General features: G+C 35.5%; 2 protein-coding genes across 2 annotated transcripts; one reads left to right on the top strand and one right to left on the bottom strand.

Moving 5' to 3' along the window:
• The first annotated feature begins 2,125 nt into the window (after window positions 1-2,125).
• On the top strand, window positions 2,126-2,470 carry LOC149785556 (uncharacterized). Its single transcript, XM_089979907.1, has one exon. The coding sequence runs from the start codon at window positions 2,126-2,128 to the stop codon at window positions 2,468-2,470; it is 345 nt and encodes a 114-aa protein (XP_089836033.1).
• Window positions 2,471-2,833: 363 nt separating this feature from the next.
• Window positions 2,834-22,273, bottom strand: LOC149785557 (uncharacterized). The gene is made up of 4 exons (XM_089979908.1): window positions 22,124-22,273; window positions 21,590-21,756; window positions 5,998-6,187; window positions 2,834-2,935 (listed from the first exon to the last, which is right to left on the bottom strand). Exons 1-4 carry the CDS (start codon window positions 22,271-22,273, stop codon window positions 2,834-2,836), a joined length of 609 nt encoding a protein of 202 aa, XP_089836034.1.
• Window positions 22,274-22,416: the final 143 nt, after the last annotated feature.

The following is a 22,416-nucleotide window of genomic DNA, read 5'->3' on the forward strand; positions in this document are numbered from 1 at the left end:
TGGAAAATCAACCAAGTCCAAAATTACGCCTAAAGATGTATTTATAGCAGGAATTTGACAAAAGTCCATCTTAGAGTTAGACGGACTCTTAGATGGATTCATCTTTGACTTTTCAAATTTTCCATGTCTGCCTTTGTAGTAACCAGATTTTTAACATTTTAGGCAGATTTCACCTGGAGTCTGCTTAAGTTCCAGGTGGAATCTGCCTAATTATTTTGTATGGGAGTACAATATATACTTATATATATATATATATATATATATATATATATATATATATATATATATATATATATATTTTTTTTTTTTTCTTCACTTAAATCTCTTTCTTTCTACTCTGTGCATCTTCAAAGTACAACAGCAATGGGGGAGGGACAAAGCGACAGATAGAGGCTACTATTGGCAGTCATAGTTCCAAACCTACATGGAGGTGGTCTGTGGACAAGTGGTCATTTTTCTTTGAACCAGGAGAGCAAAGAAGTCCAGCAGCATCCCAGGTGACTGAGCAGCCCTGTTTAGGTCAGCACTGCTCACCCTAGCATGGGAAGGGACTAGAAAAGCTGTCCTAAAAATTGTCTTTCCTATAAACTAACTGGCCACCTAGCCACTGTTGGCAGATAACCCTTAATGCGGTCAACACCATAAGCATAGACAAACCAAACTCATTCTCAGTACATGGAACGTATGCACACTCATGGACAAAGAAGATACATCCAGGCCTCAGAGAAGAACAGCCCTCATAGCCAAAGAACTGGACTGATACAAAATTGACAATGTAGGATCTGTCTGCGAACTCCATTCAGTTTTGCCATTTGTACTGCACTTTTGCATCAATTCCCAGTGATTCCTATGCATGTGAACAAATGCTTGATGCAACTCTGCGTCCCCCTCTCGAAGTAAGGGTACATCACGTACATCACCATCATCAGTTCATATGCCCCCACATTAACCAGCAGCAAAGAAGACAAGAAGGCCTTCTACAAAAGTCTCCATCCCCTTGTAAAAGTTACCCCAGCTTGTGACAAACTTGTCGATTTTAACACCCGAGTGGGCCACGACTACAAAAGCTGGAATGGAGTATTGGGACAGCAAGGAATCAGAAAAATGAACACAAATGGACTGCTTCCACTGTCAATGTGTGCAGAGAATAATATGTCTATCACGAACACACTCTTCCATCAGAAGAACAAGTATAAAGCAGCTTGGATGCATCCCAGATCCATGCAATGGCATCTGATCAACTGTATCATTGTCCGTAACAGATGTCTGCAATGTATGGATAACAAAAGCCTTGAGGGGAACCAAGTGTTGGATGGACCACCAATTAGTCAGGGCTGTCCTTGATCTCAACAATGTCCTGCCACAGCACAAAAAGATGAAGCTTACCCAAATCAAGTTCAACACTGCAAGGCTGAACCATCCACAGGTGAGAGAGCAATATCAAGTTCACATTGAAAACCTACTGACTGCACATGGACCTCTGACTGTCAACCCAACCTCAAAGTGGAACCAGCTCAATGACATGCTGAATGAGCCTGCATAGGTCATCCTAGGACCCAAAAGAAAAGTCCATCAAGACTAGTTTGATGAAAATAACAAAGTGATAAGCATCCTCCTTCAAGAAAAGCAAGAACCTATATAGAATAGCAGAATGGCATTGACTCAGTCTCAAAACATGATCGCTTCAAACAACTGCAGAGCAAAGCCCAGAGAGAACTCTGCATCATGCAAAATAGCTGGTGGGACCACAAAGCAGGTGAAGTCCAGCAGACACTAACAACTCAAAAGAGTTTTTCAGGTCCCTGAAAGATGTCTATGGACTGTCGAAAGCCTGCAGCACCCCGCTAATCTCTTCTGATGGGACCACTCTGCTCAAGGAAAAAGATAGTATCACCAAAAGGTGGAAGGAACACTTCTCCAGCCTACTGAACATGCCTTCCACTGTAGACTCTGCAGCATTTGATGCAATCATCCCGAAGACAACTATCTCAGACCTGGACTTCCCCCCCCACCACCACGGAAAAAAAAGTCAAGCGAGCCATCAAAATGATCAGCTCTAGCAGCTGGCCCTAAGGTACTTGAGGCATTGAACAGCATCCTAATTAGCATTTGGGAGGAAGAGTCCATGCCACAGGAATTCAAAGATGCAATGATTGTCACCTTATACAAAAACAAAGGGAATAAAGCTGACTGCGGCAACTATCAAGGCATATTACTCCTGTTGACTGCAGGCAAGTTTATGGTGTGCGTCCTTCTCAACCGTCTGATCGGTAATGTCTCAGAACCCATACAGCCGGAGGCCCAATGTGGCTTCGGACCAGATCAAAACACGATCAATATGATCTTCACAATGAGACAAATACAGGAAAAATGCATTGAACAAAACATGAACTTCTACAGTGTCTTCATAGACCTCATAAAGACCTTCAATACAGTCAACAGAGATGCACTATGGGTCATCTTAGCATGACTCGGTTGCCCTAGGAAGTTCATTAAGATGATGCAACTTTTCCACGACGGCATGACAAGACTCATTCTCTACAATGGGGATGTCTCTAAGCCATTCAACATTTCTAATGGCGTGAAACAGGATTGTGTTCTTGCCCCAGCATTATTCAACCTATTTTTCACGTGTCCTGAACCATGCTACATGTGATCTCCAGAAAGAAGTGTACATAAAGCAGATGGCTCTCTCTTCAACCTTTGCCAACTGAAAGCCCGGTCCAAAACAACGGAGAAACTTATTCTTGAAGCACTTTTCACAGATGACTGTGCTCTCATGCCACACACAGAAGCAGACCTCCAGATCATCATTACAGGCTTCACGGAAGCCTCAAGACTCTTCGGACTCTGAATAAGACACAGGTACTTCACCAACCTGTTCCAGCCACCATAGCTTGCCCCCTCCCCGATTGTGTCTATCTAAGACACCCAGCTGAAAGCTGTCAATCACTTCAAGTACCTTAGAAGCATCATATCTTCCGAAGGATCACTAGACAAAGAGATTATGGCACACATCAGCAGCGCCAGTCAATCACTAGGACGTCTCTGCTCTTGCATGCTGAGCCACAGGAAAATCAAATTGTCCACCAAGATAAAGATCTATAAAGCAGTTGTGCTAAAAAGCCTCCTATATGGACGTGAAACCTGGACAACATCTAAGAAGCACATCAATAAACTTGAGCGCTTCCACACGAGAACCCAGTGCTGGATTATGGGCGTCAGTTGGCAAGACAGAGGGATGAACTTAGAAGTGCTGGATAGAGCAGGCTAAACCAGTATCGAAGTGATGGTCATGACAACCCAACTCCGGTGGACAGGTTATGTCATCCATATGGAGGAGTCTCAAATGCCACATCAGATTTTGTATGGAGCTCTATCTAGTGGACACAGAAAAACTGGTCGCCCAAAGAAAAGTTTCAAAGACTCCATCAAGGACAGTCTGAGATGCTGCTCAATAGCTGTGACAAACCTCGAGTCCTGCACCATGGATAGACCTGGCTGGCACACAGCTGTTAGTAATGGGTGCAAACCTTCAAGGATGCCCACAGAATGAAAGTCTCTGTCACCAGGGAACACAGGAAGGTCTCAACACCAAGAATCAACCCATGCCTCCAGTGTACACACTTCTCCAGGACATGTTCATCTTGTACCCGACTCATCAGCCACATGAGGACCCATCAGCAGAGTAGTGCAGGATTGATTTCAATGAGCCCTGATGGTCAACCAACACACACACACATGCACAAAGATATATATATATATATATATATATATATATATATATATATATATATATATATATATATATATATAACTTAAGTGAACACATTTGATAAAAAAGACCTAAACTTAACCTTTTGCCTACTGGCAACAAATTGGTTAATTGGTTTTTAGCTATGTAATCAGCCTACATGTGGTATAACATTAAATATCATGTTTATGCAAAATAGTATCAGACAGGCTAAATATAACAAAAAATTACCATAATTTTTCAGAAGAAAATTATATGTATCAATTGTATACGAAAGTAGGCTTGACTCTAAAACAATTTCTGGTTACAGGTAATTGGTTATGAACCTGGTAATCAGCCAGTATGTGGCATAATATTAAGTATATTTAAATGAAAATAATTAGCAATTAGCTGAAAATAATTACTGGAAAAAATTCACATAATTTTTCAGAAGAAACTCCATATGAATCAACAATATGATTGAACATAAAACAATTTTCATTTTATCACTGTCACCACATTTATACAAATGGATTATGGGGATCTCATTGGGAATTTTATCAAAAACAAGCTGCACATCAAATCATTGTCTTTATTTTAAAATATTCCTCTTGGACTGATCATTCATATCATCAAAACATAATCTGCCAGTCCTACCATAAAAGTAATTTGTCATTAATATTAATATCTATTTGAACTGAATAACTTGCCTGTGCCCTGTATTCAAGTAATATCTTCCTGTCCATGTATTTGGACATTAACTTATCTAGGATCATTACTCAAGGGAATATAGGGAATATAAGGCAGAAGTAACGTAACTGTGTTCCAATGTTAAATATAAATTTTATAATTGGTTAATAAATAACTGAATTAGTACTTTTTAAAAAAAGCAATAAAAAATTATGTCCATTAACACAAAAAAGTTAATGTTTGAAAAAACTTTTTTTGGATAACAGATGTCCCCATAATACTTGTATATGCACTTAACTGATGAGTGATTATTTTTATATCTACTGTAATGAATATTACCTCCATTATGAATTTACAATGTAATTACTATGCATCATTTTCTAGATGAGATGTTGAAAGTAAATTTTGTTATCTGCATTGTGTATTGGAACATGCTGATTCACGATGTTATGACACCATGTGATAAACAGATTCAGTATTGTAACCTTGTATGATTATTTTGTGCTTATTTTGTGTTAGTAATAAAGTATAATGAAACTACCTTGTATCATGTATAATTCCACTAGGACATGGTAAATTCTGTGCACTCACTGCCAATACATACTAATCTGTCATTTGCACTCTTTTGGTTAGTGAGTACTAGGGAATCCAATTGGCTCTTGGTCACATGACATTTTTCTATAAATAGCATCAAATGCATGTAATGTGGAGCTTCACTGTTATCTTGTCCAGTATTCGGAGCAGATGAAAGTTAAACAATGGGTGACACGGTACCCATTTAATCCATTCTGTAATGTCTCAAGCTATGTTGGATAAACAGTCAAGTTGCAATGGTTAGTTCCCAGTGAAATTTGGTATGCTTCCCTGGCATTATGGTGAATTCCAGAATTTATTTATGATTCATGAGGTAACATCTGCTACCACATTAGTTTATATGATTTCATCTTTGGTGAATTATCACCACAATTAACCTATGTAAGTGAAGGCTAGAGATCATAATGATCTATATAATCCTGGGAAACATATATATTGTTCCCTAAGGAACAGATATATAAGTATATTAACATAAGATGCTACTAAACTGTCACTCTTCACCTTCATTTGAAGGCGAACTCACACTGCACCTTCACCTTACGATACTCACCACTTCAGCACCTGAAGGTTAATACTTCACCTTCACCTTATTCACTGTCCCAACTTAAGCAACTCTTTCTTGTACTTCCATAACATGAATTCAATGTGATAAAAATCATTACAAATATAACCTTACATCCACCCAGACAAAGGTGGAGAAGGTGCAACTCTATTTGAAGTTCAACTGTACCTTCCCCAATGGGAGTCAATCACCTTTGTCTCCTGTGACTATTTGGGTCTTATATTCAATCTCAAACATTTATGCATGTGTAACTGTACTGACATTCAGTAATCACATGTTCAGCTGTTCTTGTACTAAGGTAATTTACAAATAAATACTTTTGATGTTAATTCTATATGGTCTTGTGTTATTCTTTCTAATCAAAACCTAGACAGGAGGACCCAAAAATAATGTAGCCTAGATAAGGCATAATACCTACCTTGACACCCTCCTTGACCAACAGATCTACTCCTCCATATTGATATTCTTTTACACCTGAAGCATTTAGTTCAGATGGATAGAAACCGTCTCCCTTACATCCACCACCTGATAATCTTGTCTCCCGTGGAAAATCTTTGTGGCACTTTGCACCAAATATCTTGTCAATCATGCTGCGGGCAAATCTATACCTGTCAATGTAAGATTATTCTATTAAATTTTAGCTGCAATGCAAGCATTCAACTGTATGAAAACAGTACTCAAGCTTGGTAAGTAAAGAATGGTGCCATAGTCTGCCACAAATCTGCACACCACTACCAATTATTTAAGTCTTTCAATTTTACAAATAAACTCAACTAAATCAATGTAAACCTGTAGGCTACCAGTTAAAAGACAAAAGGTGGCTATATTAGTGTAGTACAACTTGGCCTGAGACAAGCCCTTGTTGCAAAGAAAATGGTCTCTCATAACAGGTTTGTGCCACACGAGTTTTCAAGGTCAAAATTCAACATGGCTTAAGAATGAAAAATAGCCACAAATACTGTATATATAATTTTATTCTTTACCCTTAGCTCTTGTTAAAATATTGCTTTCAATTCATCGAAAAATAATTTTATATATCTTACAATTATTCCAAAGATGCCTGTAACAAACAAACATAATTATAATCCAGCCTAAATTTATATTATGTTAAATACTACAGGTAAGGACTTTTATTAAAAAAAAGTTGTTTTTTTTATACCAAAAACACAACAAGGACAGAAACTTCAACAACTGCCTTGGTTAACTTCTCAACAAAACAAGAACAAAATTATAACCAATTTTGGCAAATAATATTAATTTTCTAACCTAAGAGATGCTGCCATGAAATTTCTTAAGAGAGGGAGGTCCCTCACACCTACCTTATGAGCAGGGAATCAAGGGTGGGGTGAGGGAGAGGGGCAATTCCAAATGGGAGCTGATGAGTGACAGCATTATTATAAGGTATATGCATACCTAAGACAGCATTTAATGACTTTATAGATTCAGTTCTTTGACAACAAAAATATGAAATACCTTTATACCACATGTAGCCTACTGAGCTGGTAAAGATTCTTTTCTGCTTATCACTCTGCTTCTTCAAAGCCTCTGAAAACTCAAAATGGTCTATCTGATCCCCTTGTACCAGAATACTCATGAGTTTATTCATTGTTTCTGATGTTACAGAGCAGTGTGAATTCTTTTTGTGAACTAAATTCCCTCTCACAATCTGCTGTTTATAATTGTTGAACCCCTACAATTTTGGCCAATTTAAACAAATTAGGGAACTAGTTTTCATGATATTCAAAGGCATTTTTCCACAATTAGATCATGTTGTCCCCAGGATGTTTCTGGTGCATGATCATATTTGATGCAATTCAGTATTCAGCCAAGGTTTCAGACATAAAAAAACACAGGTCAACCTGTGCAACCATTTTCGTTAGTGAATGGATTGTTTTTCTTTTACTACTGACAGAAAACACATAATATTCCTTTTTCTGTTCTTTGTTCTTTCCTTACTCAGTTGTATGTAATCAACCATGTATCTTGGAATTTCATTTTATTTCCTCCCTTTATCTCAGCCTCAGGTTACACATGGCTGTGGATGAGGTGTCAACTGTTTCCCATGTCATACATTTGTACATTTCAGTTCGCATCAGAACACACAAGCTTTTCTCTTGTTATTTAGTATCATCCATAGCAGACATCGGTTGTCTTCCATTCTGACATTCATAAAACTCGCTGCTTGTTGCACTCAATACAAACCTGTTATGGCTGATAAATGGATCTGTTTGTTACACCCCTCCAAGAGACAACTAAATCGCAGCCCCTAGATAGTTTCTGCAAAATCCAGAGCAGATCTCAATCATAGAGATGCTTAGATTCAAACACAAATCCATTTTTCTATAGATTGAATGAGATCACCAGCAAAATGGATGACCAAGGCTCAATTTGACAAAACATTAATTTTTCTTTTTGTCTTTAACCATTTACCTCATAGAGTGTATGGCATTTGAGCCCTTCGATACACATGTAGCAAAGTTACACAGTAGAGTGCAATATAAACAGAACACCTGTTACTATTCGACTCCATACACATAGGCCTGCCTGTTAACTGTTTAGCAGTGTAGCCTATGTTATGTTTAACATCAATTTTAACCATTTTACATTTTTGGTACACATCTACTATGTATGGAAAAATCTAAGAGTAAAGTCTGATTGTTATAGCTGTGTAATTATTTTTCACGGAAGAATTTTTAATGTGCTTTAAAATCTTGAGAGAATGCATTAAACGTCAAGTCAGTGAAGCTGCATGACCAACTGTAGCTGCCATTTCTCATACTCGAAAATCACAAGTTCTTTGCCATCTACATCAATAAGTCATCCGAATTTTATAATTTATAAAACTAATTGCTGCTTACATCAATATCATAGCCTTCACCTAAATTATTGAAGCTTTTATAGTTGTGATTCCAATCATGAAAAGTGCATAAGTATTGGACAAAATCTGCGACCTCCATTTTGGAGAATAAAGACCCAGTTACTTTAAAGAGCAGATTTGGACCAGAGCATCAACAGCAACCATGTGATCTGATGTAACGGTCATTTACAGCAATGAATGTAGTATCTAATAGAGGTTTTCTCTTAAGGTGGCACTACAAAAACCTGCTCAAAATGGCTAATGTTTACAGGAGGCGTCAAAAGGCACTTGTATGTGAATCGGGTAGAGGCATCCATAGTAGCCTGTATGTGAATCAGGTAGAGGTGCACTGACTACAATAAACTGATGGAACCATTTAAATAATCTAAGACACTTTTCTCCCATAGGTTTTGACAAGTTGCATGACAAATGATTTTCTTGTGAGAAACCCACAATCCCATGGCTGAGTGATTATCTCTGTAACCTGGTATAAATGGACACTGGAAAATAAACTGCAACACAATTTATGAGTGATGAAGGGGGTCAGAAACCGTAAGCCTATGTAAGGGATGGGGTACCCTAGATTTATTGTTGGAATCATCTCTGTATCTGAAAATTGTGTAAGATAAACTGATGAGACAGCCAATTTTAATTCTGTGAAATACCAGTACTTTCTGAAGATTAAGCTGTGACAAGAGTTTTGAAATATTTTTTCCATGTATGCCCAACTGAAGTATAACCATTACTTTACAAATTTAAACCCTTCTCTTTTTAAGTAAAGAAGGTGCTCGAAGTTGTCTGCCCACCTAAGTGTGAGTCTGACAGAATAGCAATCTTTCCATGGAAAGAGGGATCTGGTACTAAATCCCATCCATAATTCAGTTACTACTGGAGTGGATATGCACGCTGTCAAGTTAAAATGTAAGGAAGACTCATGGTTGGACGTGCCCATATTATCATCAGGAAAGTATTGTCCAAAAACATATTTTACCTTTAAAAACTTGTTTCTTCTTCAAATACATATAATCATAATATATTAGGAGGTAATAGATGGAAGGTCCAATCTTTAATCCCCTAATGTACATAAAGTAGTTCCAAATCTTGTAAGTGTTAGATGCATGCTCAGTAAATTGGCTTGTGAGAAACCACCACTTTTCAAATCCAGCAAAGTGAAGTGACCACATTATTAAGAAACTGCTGAACAATCTGGCAAAGTTGCCTGTTACAGATCCCATCAGGTCAAATTCAGACCTTTGGGGAGAAGGCGCACTGGAAGGAAAAGCTTGAGAAAGTTGTTTCTATCTTCCATCCCATGGCTTGGATAATGTAAGTTAGGTAACAGTTATGCTCAAATGCAATGGTACCAAAAACTGCCTATGAGCTGATATGCACAAGAAACTGGTACGGTCCTGGGTTAGCTGCAGTTTATATGCAGAGCAAATAACCCATCAAATCCAGGACAATGGAGGCCAAGTTAAAATATCATCCCTTCCTTTCTGTAGCAATTAAAGTATACTTTATATTCCCCTTCTCACTGGCTTGGTTCACATCAGGTATCACTTCAAGACCTTAATGGGACTATGTAGCACCCTTGAAACAAAGGGGCTCGTGAAGAAAGAGGATTATCAAAAAAAGGACTGATTCTCTATGAGCAGGAGGTTGTTTTCAGCGGTGAAAACAGGACCCATCATAAGTGCAATCAAACCATTGCAATGTAACTGCAGATAGTTTGTATTCTACCTGTTGTAATTATATTGACTAGAAAGCAGGTTTTACATAAGAGTGAAGTTGGTGTGACTTTAGACAAAGGTGCAAACAGTACTTTATTCAGACATATCGGGATCCATGGAAGATTCCAATGTCATAAACAGGGCAAGCACCCTCCCTTTAGTTGTGAGAGATTGAAATCCAGCAAATTAGGTCCTATATCCTCACCTTGGAACATAAACCATTTCAAATACAGTCAAAGCCAGTTATCTTGATTATGTCAGGGGTGTCAAAAAATCCTCAACATAACCAGCTGGTCCTGAGATATCAGGGTTAGTTGACAAATCTGCTGCATAACAAAGATTATGCATCTGAAGCACAGCATGAACAAATGGCATTTCTAATGCACAATGAAAATAATAATTCAGTCATGCCTGGTTGCAGAAAAAAAAAGATTGGAGGTCTTTTAAATGAGATTAAGTAACATTAGTCATGCATTTTTATAATACTAAGTTACTGCAACAATGTCAGTGGTTTCAAGTTGTTTTTATTTCCCTGTGAATAGCTTCATCCCTTTGATAGCCTCAGCAATACAATGATTTTCTCACACTGTCCAAAATCTAGGCCAATATAAATACATGTACATGTAGAAGTATACTTTTAAAAAAATTAAAAAAAAATAAAAAAGTATTTTCGTTGGTTAGAGTTCACTTGTGACTAGCAGCAAAATGTAACTGACCAATATTGTGCATGAATAAATTGTTTTTGTTGATTATCAGAGATTCCTTTTACACCAGTATATACCAGTTTTTACCAATAAAATTTGCCTCTGTAACAGAAAAATAAGAAGCCCCAAGTGGCCAAGTGGTCTAAAGTGCTCTCTGTTATGGATCACTGCCATCTCACCTGTCTGCGTGGGTTTGAGTCTCAGATTCAGCCAATGTGGGTATGTGAGAAAGCTTGCCAGTAGCTTCTCGTGGGTCGGTGGTTTCCGGGATTTCCCGGGTTCTTCCTCCACCATTAATACTGGCCGCATCTATAGCCTATGGTGTGCTGAAAAATGGCATTAAACCCTACAACAACAACAACAACCAGAAAAATATGAGGCTATCGGTATTCATGTACTGAAAAACTAAAAAATGTGTTCAAAGTCTTTAAAGTTTACTGTCTCAACATCAAATTATGTAAGAAGCCAACTGATTCCTTTCAAACATCTGTAATCCCATATCCACCACAACTACGTTAAGTAACCGTCAGTGAAACAAAGCACCAGAAGGACAGTCGGTTAACCTCTTTGACGGTTTGCAAGACTTTGATATTCAAGATAAAAACAATACAAATGAAAGCACCCTTCTTTATGTTTCACAGACTTTAATCCTATCATTCACTTTCTGCTTAATTCCGTTTGTATTGAAGTATATGTAATCATGGTACAGCGATCAACAACTTAACGTAAAAAATATTGGGCACTATAGAATTATTTTTTTTACAATACCATTGGTGCTTTTATTTACTCTTGTTCAAAACAATTTAATCAAGTGGGGGGTGGGGTTGAAGTGGGTGGTTAGAATTTTGCTGGATCATTTCTTGTAAAATTTTCTGAGACAGACATTAAAAGTTGCATTTTGTCAAATTAAGCAGATTCACATTTTACTTCGGACCAAAACTTATGCCAGACATAATGGGGTTATCAATTTAACAGGGGTTAGCACAACAAAGAAGGATTTTTTTGGGGACTGGACCAAAATGCTTGACATTCACGGGTTTTCTAGATAACTGAGGTCGAGATAAGTGGGCTTCACTGTAATGCAACAACTGTCACATTATAGGATATCAGTACTAAAATTAAAACGCTCAATATGTAAATGATAAATTTATGACGAGGTTCAAAGATTGGCAAAACTGACTGAGGAAAGTATGAATTTTAGTTTGTCCTGATAATCTTTTAGCAGAAAAATTATGTCAGTATAGTGGTAGATTTGTATTATAAAATTATATACACTCCCAGTTAATAACCTTTTCCCAAGACTTGTTTTTATTTGGTTTAGCATTGTTGTACTGCAAGATAATGCAAGAACAAAGCACCAGAAGGAGAGTTGGCTAATCTCTGATAGATTGCAAGACTTTGATACTCAAGACAAAAACAATAAAAATGAAAGCACTCCACTTTATGTTATGTAGACATTAATCCTATCAGGCACTCTCTGCTTCATTCTGTTTGTGTTAAAGGATATATAATCATGGCACAGCGATCAGTAACTTAATTTTTTTAAAATACTGGTCACTATGGAATTATTTTTGTTACAATACCATTGGTGCTTTTATTTACTCTTGTTCAAAACAAATGATAGTGGGTGGGGGAGCTGAAGGGGCTGGTTTGGAATTTTGTGGATTTCTATTTATAGATTATTGCAAGTCACATGATCTAGCCATGCTGAAGTTGAACGCTTACACTAGCACCAAGCATTTGAACTATTACCAAATTTGTTTTAAATATACCGTGTAAAATGAATTATGTATTTTTTAGCTAAATTTAATGATGTTAACTTTATCAGTTTCCGAGTTACAGATAAGATCAAAATCAATATGCTGTGTGGACGAACTATGTTGTCGTGGTGTTGACATGCTATAATGTCCATTTAGAACATGGTTTCTGTAAAGATCAGAAACACATTAGAGGTCAAGATAAGTGGGTGTGACTGTAATAAAAAACATGATGCACAACAGGATAAAGGTTATAAGGCAAAGATGGTCAATTTTCAAACACAAGACACTGGTATATGAAAGATACTTGAAATCATAGAAACATAGTTAGAAACATGGTTCCCACGCTTTTCTAAATATAAATATCCATGTCTTTTCCAGGCTTTTTCCAGGATGAAATTAATTTTTTCAAGGTTCACATATGACCATTACTGAATGGAATTAAAAAACATTTTGGATTATAAAACAAGCATTTTCCAAATCTGAAAATGTTTCTCTTTCAAGACTCTCCAAATCATACATGTCAGAAAAGATGATCATGTACAAAACCACAAAATGAGTTACACAAAAGAATCTGACTATATTCCGATAAATTGGCATTTAAAGCCATTTCAATGTACAGAATACAAATTATAACTTTGCTGACATGCATTATGTTACTATGTGGAAACAACATAATGAGCATAAATTATTTTGTTTCCTTTCAAACCTTCAATTCTAAAGAATTCTATTGCAATATATGTGCATGTTATACAAAGTAAACATTTCCTATCACAATATGAAAAAACACAATAAATGAATTTATGTGTGCCAATAAATCTCAAACAAGAATTTTCAACCAACTTAAACTCCTTAAGATGATTTGTATAAAAAATCAATTTTTTAAAGAAATTTACAAAAGGGTTGATTTAAATTTTGACAAAAGCCTTCAAAATTATATACTGTTGTATAAACAAGGACTGAATTTTCTGTAAAATTAACATGTCTTCTTGTAGTTCAATAAACCAGTCCATAAACCTGTATTGATACATGGGCTCTTATCGTATCTTAATATATAAGGAATGACAATTTCCCATTTCTCCTGTGTTCTATTTAAGACCTGAAACCATTTATGCTTCAAGCTACATGTCACTGTGTAATAGTTTCACACGAAAGTTTTGAATTCAGCTCAGAGATTGTAAATTTCTCTAATCCGGGTTTCCTCCGAATATTCAAACCCCATTTTTCACATCTAGGATGGAGTGTGGGTTCAGAGCAATTATATGTATAAAAAATCTGCAATCTGCCACCATCGTAAGATAGCTTACCAGCAGGTCTAGTAAATTTAAGCTATGTTATATTGACTTATACCTGCATGAAATTGATAGGAAAATTATTTATTTTCTCAAAAATGTCAAGTATTATAATTGATATGTCTTTAATCCGCTGACAAACTAGACAAAACGCAGCATAGATGAAACCTGACCTGGTATTCGCCATTTGCGTTAATAGTCAAATGACTTCACAAAACTCAAACAAGAACATCGGAAGTCCAGTAATCATGTGATATCAATAAGAAACTCCTTTTTAATGTTGTTGTACAAAATTTCAATTATATTAAATTAAAGTCTGATAGCTTTTGTAAAAACCACAAAGAACTTATAATTCTCAACATATTTATTTTGAGAACAACTACAAGAAACTTGGCCAGTCTGATTCATCAAGCAGAGTAATCTAGTTCCCTGCTTTGTATGCTCCCTGCATGAGAGAGCATGTCACGTAGTCATATGACCAGTACAAAAACTTCCGCCACGACTTTAACCAGATTCCAGGTGGAATTTTAAAGCGGATTTCACTTAAAGCCTAGATTCCACTTATTATAAATTTTAGGTGGGTTCAGGGCGGATTCAGGGTGGAATACAGCCCAAAATATGTAAATTAGTCCATCTATTACTAGGTGGAATTTGTTTATTCCGCCTACTAGGCAGAATTAGTTTATTCCGCCTACTAGGTGGAATTTGTTTATTCCGTCTACCAGGCGGAATCTGTTTATTCTGCTTATTTAGCCTAGATTCCCCTTATTATCACTTTTAGGCAGATTCAGGGTGGAATATTGCTTGAAGTTACTGTTACTAGGCGGAATCTTTATTTCTGCCTAATTACATGGAAATACCTGCAGAAACCCCATCCAATAATGAAAATGTCAAGGCAGATTTCATATGGGTTTTTTTAAGCATTTTCTGCCTAAACCATAAAAAAAAATATACTTCAGATTTCTATTATGTATTAAACTGCCTAATGTTTTTTTTAAATATTATTGGAAATCAATGATAAATATTCACAGTAATATTTAAAATGGACCATAAATTTTATTTTGACAGACATTATCAAATAAGATTTAGGTTTTACTTGTCCTAAGGGGCAATGCCTTTTTCTTTCTTGCATACAAAATTTAATCCAACATGGCATCACTTAGTAATATTCATTTCACTTTAAAGTTTGGAGAGATTTCACACATATTTTGACCAAAACTTCCATTGAAATTATGTTGAGGTCTCACTCAAATTTCTTTGAAAAATTTGTGAGGTTTCACAAAAAAATGACTACAACTTTTGTAAGATTTCACTAAAATTTTAATCATTATATAGTATTTTACTGAAGTTTTTGTTAGTGTTTCAGACATTTCAAAGAAATAATGGATATGAATTAAACAGGACTTTATTAACCAAGGTGATATTTAAGTGTGCATGAAAACAATTATACTGATGTTGTAATTATATGACATCCAAGGCAAGAGAAATGGGAGTTAATACTAATAAAAACAATAATAATAATAATGACTTTATTTAGAGAAGGTCATTCAATTAGTTACATAACTAATCTACCTTGAGGCCTTCTATCTCAGTATCTGTGATGTACAACATATACAGTATATACAACATGATATGAAGTATCTGACACTAAATAATTAAGTGGTTTTAAAAATCAAAGTATCAAGTCTGGAACATATGCAAAGGCATCTGTGAACACATAAACATATATAAAATATTAAATATTAATCTGCATTGAAAAATTCCGCCATGAAAATAATGCAAAATTACAGAAAAGCATCCATTTGAGACAATTTGATTATGAGAAGAAGAAAAGCTAGGAGCCTGCCTTATGTCATTTGTACTGCAGACTGGATTTTTGATTGCACAAACTATGATGCTGTTGTGGTCTCTCGAATTAGTCCTTGTTCCAAAAGCAGCCGCGAAAAACGTTTATCATGATATAATAACTCTTATTTTACACTGAATTCCAACACACCAAGAATATTTTGATAATATACACAATAATGCCTCATGAGATTGAAAGTAGATTCTACTTTTCGGCCAAGAAAACTCTGCAAAGATATGACTATCTTTGATAGACATGGATATCTGGCAACAATTCCCACCAGTGATCTACACGCTGTCCCTCCTTAAATTCTGAAGTTAATCAGTTTGGAGTTGTATATTACTTCGAAATTGTCCCGATTCAATTCCTTGTCCTATTTAGCACGTTAGCCGCTACTGTAAAGCTCTTTATGGCACAAAAAGCAAAATGTTTGTCCTGGCGTTCAGTTTTCATACAGATTGACCAGTTATGTTCCCATCAAATTTGCGTTCAGGGTATTCTCATTGCCGCACATTTTTCAAATGGTTATTCAATCTCTCATCCCGCTCCAAAATTCGAAACGCCATGCTTAGTAAACATGCTCTTTCCATTCACTTTCTGTTACGCGACGATTCATTGGGCAATTACAAAATGTTGACCAATCAGAAAGCTTTATACAACGATCCTCTGTTGAACAATAAACGGAACAAATACTTATTTGAAAGCTCGTTGTGGAATGGGACCGGATAGAGCATTATTTAAAAAAGAGTTTCGGAGACGATATTAAAAAATGGGTCCATATCGAGGAAATTCAGGTCAGGAGAAAAGCGAAATTATGTTTTAAAACGGAAAACAAGATGAAAACTTGTTCGAGGGCAGTTAAATCCAACTGAAGTTAAATAAAAATACAACAACAACAACAAATTTGAAAAAGAAATTTAACAAGGAAAGCTGTGGAAAGAAGTTATTAAAAAAATTGTGTCCAAAATAAACAATAAAATTTACAGCTATCAGAAACAGGAAATAATTTTAAATGCTGCTGAAAATCATTCAAATTGTACCAGAAACAATAAATTTTATTATATCTTATTGATATTTTTATTGAACTGTCAGTGATATTACAATCACAAAATATCACTATATTTTCAGTCATTTAACTTTACAGACACACAAAAGCCAAGTCCTAATTATGCCTTCTTTGACTGATGTAAATGACTAAGTTCTTCATTCCACCTAGATGTTGGTCAGAAAATAATCTAAGTACTGATTCCTCCTTTCATATAATAGATGCCAGTGACTAAGTTCCTAATTCCACCTAGATGGTGGGTGGAAAATCAACCAAGTCCAAAATTACGCCTAAAGATGAATTTATAGCATGAATTGACAAAAGTCCATCTTAGAGTTAGACGGATTCTTAGATGGATTCATCTTTGACTTTTCAAATTTTCCATGTCTGCCTTTGTAGTAACCAGACTTTTAACATTTTAGGCAGATTCTGCCTGGAGTCTGCTTAAGTTCCAGGTGGAATCTGCCTAATTATTTCATACGGGGATACAACAAAACTCCGTAAGTTGTCAAATGTGAGGCTTTTTGTGTCTTTCAGGGTTCAAAAGGAAACCAAATATATATGAAATTTCTTTTGAGAGATGTCAATGTAATTAAAAGATTTTAGTATCTCTTTGATTTCTATGGTAAAAATGTAAGCTTTAACTGACTCAAAATGGCATTTCTGGGTGTTGCAATGACAACACTGTTCTGGTTACCAAGGTCTGAAGCATCTGTATACAGGGTCATACTGCCATGAGATGAGGTTCCAATTTCATTGAATTTACACTGAAAGATATGTGGATTTATTTAGAACTTTTGGAATTGGTACAAGCTAGAGAGGGGTGATTTGGGAACATATAATTCTGCAATCTTTGCAATATTAATTTTTGCTGCTTCCAGGTATAAATGAATTCATATGTTAAGAGCTGGAATGAAATTTGGTTTCTAAGTGTACATGCTTTAGTATAAATATCTAAAGACTAAACTGTATGCTGGATTAAATGTAATTTGAGATAATCTATTGGTATATTGGAAAGCTATTTCGCTGATCTAATATCAAGTTTATTTCCTCTGACAATGAGGCTTTCAAAAGCAGAAGTTCTAAGTGATCCCAGACAAGGTTTGACTTTGTATTAGATAAAGTATCTGCAGGTTGACTTGACAAGCTATCTATACAGAATCATGCACATTCAAGTTTAGATCTTGGTGCATACAGTGTGACCCTTATAACACGGTTGTTGGGAGCCATAGAACCAGAACGCGCTATAGACCGAACCATGTTATAAGCAACCAGGTGAGTTAGCTGCAGAAAATTATGCATGTACCAACAAAAACAATTGCGGGAAGGGGATGTAGGTAATAAATGCAGGTGGTAAAATACGTGCTTCATTGGCACAGTTACCTTCTTAAACTGATGCATATTAAATGAGAAATACAGCTGTAGTGATAACAGAGAAGACATATATAATAGTTTACTTTATTTAGAGAACCACGAATTGGTACATATACATGAATACTGTTTATATATACATGTCTAATGTATAGCATGAATAGTATCAAACCGTGTACTCACCCGCAAACCTCATCATATACATTGAATCCCCAATACAAGTGATTCCATCAAAAATATGCACACACACAGCTTTAAAATATTCAATAATTTTGTCACAGGTCATATTGGTCTGAATTCAGTGGAAAAATATAGCACAATCAAGTAACAAATGACAAAACACATTTACTTTCAGTACATCCCAAGCCAATAAAAGTTAGTTTGTGTTTTAAGCCGCCATTGGTAGCATTCGTAAGCATCAACTTTTTCCCTACAAAAAGAAAACTTTCACGGCACAGTTAACGTGTTCTAGTCACATGGGAAAATGCACAAATTGATCAGATTCCATCTCTTTTATTTAAGTTTGGTACTGACTTCCTTTGATGAAAAGTTCTTTATTTTTATTGAAAGAGTGTAGTCGGCTTTCTTTGATGAAGGGTGCATGCATTATTGAAGTCACCGCTAAAGGACAGCTTTGGAGAACCGAACAAATGCCCATTTCTTATTGCGGCGGCAACATCAAATAATTGTATTGCATGATTCAGTCTGATTTTTTTTTCCTCCACTTGCTGAGTATGTTTTCATAACAATCAGTGCTTCAAAGGTAATCTGTTTCCTTTGAAATTTCAGCAAACATAATTCTATCTGGGTACATTTTTAAAAAGGAATTGGCCATCATTTGTACTATTCTAGTTACTGTCCCTCCATGCCTATAGAATAAACCAATAAGTAAAATGTGGTTTCTATTTTTTAATTTTTATATTTTTTTTACATTTGTGGTAGCAGCGTGACACTGCCTACCACACATGCGTCTGAAAATTAACAAAGGGTCAATGAAAAATAGAGATGCAGGTGTTCTGCTTTGATGACAGGGATTATTACAGAAAATGTGAGTGTTCTGAAGGATTTAATTCTGAGTGAAAAGAAGAGAAATTTTACTTACCATCCACATACAAATGTCAGTCTTTGTAAATATATTAATTACTAGCAAGTGGCGGAAAATCTGATGAAAGATAGATTATGAGATAATACCTTGTCCGGTTTATCTCCATTACCAGAAATGTCAACAACAAAAAAGCGAATATTTGACAACATACAGTACCCATGCTAGATGTCATGATAAGCAGATTATAATAGAACAATGCACTGTTTAGATGGTTTGTCAATGTGGACAAAGAATTTGTTTATGTAACAATAAATTTCAGTGCATTTTATATCCAGTTTGCGGCTTCCTTTCATGGGGCCTCTGAATTTCTCCACTCCAAACCAATGGTTATCTTTTAAAGTTTAAAAAGCCAACAGCGTCGCCAATAAAAAGAAATCGCCAGATGGTATGTTTTGCCGCCAATGAGGAAAAACAATCCAAGTTTGTGACATTGGCGAAGACCTACGCGATTTCAGAATATACTTTTTATGCGTTATTTATTGTACTTTTAAGAAGAAAAACTACTTTTTCGTGTACGAGAAAAATATAAAAGAAATTTCAGAAGCCATGCCAAAATCGTCTTGTATTATTATGATAATAAAGTTTTCATGTTTTTATCGTACTTTTAAGAAAGAATTTTTTTGTGTATAAGAAAAATACATGTACATGAAATTTCAGGAGCCACACCATGACCGTGTTATATCCGAATTTGTGTTATAACAGAGTGCACTTTAGCGGGGTCACACAGTACCTGTATAACCAGAGCATGAACTTCCAGTCTGTTTGCCTATATGTTTGTTAAGATTTATCCAGGGTTTTATTTACATTTACACCAGAAGTATACATTTGTGGATAGAAAATTTGCTTAGAGTAAACAATAAGCCACACAAAGTTGGACTCCTCCAGAACTAATATACATGAAACTTCAAGACTGAGTTTTGAGCCATCATGAATTAAAGTGCATGCAAACAGTTTTGGATTTTAAAGTGCCAAACCAATTTTCTTCAACCTATTTCTGATTTTTGTTTTGTAGTTGATGTCATTAGTATGCATACTCTCTACAGCAGATCAAAAATTCATCATGGCTGCATTATAAGCAGCCACTATCTCTAATAAATACTTAAAACCAGACTTGATGGTTATTATGCTTCTCTGGGCTCTGAATTCAAACTGAAGGTCCAATAATAGTTTGATGTACTCCAGATAGATACCAGTCTGAGAGCAGTCCATTATTCCATGGTTCTGCAAAGACATTTTGCTAGTGACATGGTTTGACTGTTGGAAGAGTTACCATGGTCTAGGTACTAGTATTACTATTGCTTCTTTTCATAATGGATAGTTGCCCATTTCCCAAATTTTATTAAAAATGTTAAAAGTATCTTGAAAGCTTAAGAAGCAAGTGTTTCAGAATATGACAGGGATATCTGATCTGGCTTAAGCGACATGGGATCCATCAAAAGAGTCCTCTAATTCTCAGTAAAGTGAAATGCTTACTGAAATCTTCTGCAATAACAAATTTTAAATTTTAAAAAATAATTTCTTTTAGGTTTTTTAACAGGCAGAAGTTTTCTGAGTAATTCTCTTAACAACAATAGCTTTACATGTTTGTTTCAACTCTTTTTACTTTTACCACTCTTTTCAACGCTAAATTCCATGCTGGTTATATATAGGAAAGATAATTCAACCCAAAAGACTTAAACAGACCTTAAGTATATTGAAACAAGATCATTACTAATAAGATCACCACAAACTTCCAAAATATTGTCAAGTAAAGGTGATAGACTGCAAAGGAAAAAAGACAAAGACCGTGTTTAACAAAAAGTCTTCTGTTTTCTTCCTTCTCTCATTTATATCTCTAGAGCATCGAAAAGTGTATGGTGGCTTTTCAAGTCACCAAGAAGAACAGAAAGAATAGAAGAAACTGTTCTTAACTGTTGAAAAAGATAATCATGAGCTGATTTGAGAGGAGGGCAGGAGATAAACTGAGAAAAGTGTACAAGTTTGATGTATATGGACAGCTATAACCTATAATGTAGTATTAGTATTAACTTGGATGTGAGGAGTTTTAATTTTCGATAACTGAAAATGGTCTCCTGAATACATACAGCTATTGGTCATGTTGATATTATTAGAATACCTGCCTTTAAACCTACAATTCCACAGTATCATTACTTTAAACATCTCTGTGGTGCCCATATTTGTGGCAGTAGGGATGAAATGACTGACTGGAATTTGCAAGAATCCAGTTCTGATTTATCTAGGTAATTTGGCTACGGTTAGTTTTCAAAAATGTGTAATGAAACAAAAAATTTATTTATTCTTACCCTTTCTTTAATATGTTGTAGGCTTTCTTGATTTTCGTCACTAAATCAAAGATATTCTTCAATTTTCCAACAAATTTTTCCACAGTCCCTGTAAAACTCATGAAAGGTGCTGTGATCTCATCAGCAATGGATTTCAGTTCTTGGACAACCTGATTTTTAACTGCTACCTACAATGACATGAGCACATATGTCTTGTTTTTTATAGCTGGCATAAACTCCAGTATTCTGGCTCCAATTGCAAATAATGCACCATAAAGATTTAAATCATTCCATTTCATTATTCTATGAAATGAAATTCAATTGTGAAAATAAGAAAACTTCAATCTAATTACTGACTCAGCTATTAGGTTTTGCACATGCACTTGTCAGCATAAAATGGAAGAGATTAAAATGTTCCATTTATTGCCTTTCACAATAAAGTAGGATTAATGCAATATGTTACTGTCACATGTATTGATCAAATAACATAATATTTAACAAATATGATGCACATCATGAGAAACTTTGCTGCAATAACTAGAGGAACTGTCTTACCAATGTCATTTTTCCACTCGTGAACTGACTGATGGGATCATGATCATGGTCTCCCATCTTTTCAGTCCATTGTTTGCCACCTTTTAGAAGTGATTTTACTGCCTCAAGAGCTATATCCCGGATAATTTCAATCTGTGAGTGAAGATCCATCCAATATGGTTTCTTACCTAAAAGTAGATTATTATTATTGAGACTTTCCCATAACATCTGATTTACACATATAACCATGTATCAAAACACTAATGTATCACTAGAATTAAGTACAACTATTAAAGTTCTTATAACTTTGCATG

The sequence above is a fragment of the Sinohyriopsis cumingii genome, chromosome 13 (assembly GCF_028554795.1).
Source record: "Sinohyriopsis cumingii isolate HCF-2022 chromosome 13, ASM2855479v2, whole genome shotgun sequence".
Lineage (NCBI taxonomy): Eukaryota > Metazoa > Mollusca > Bivalvia > Unionida > Unionidae > Sinohyriopsis > Sinohyriopsis cumingii.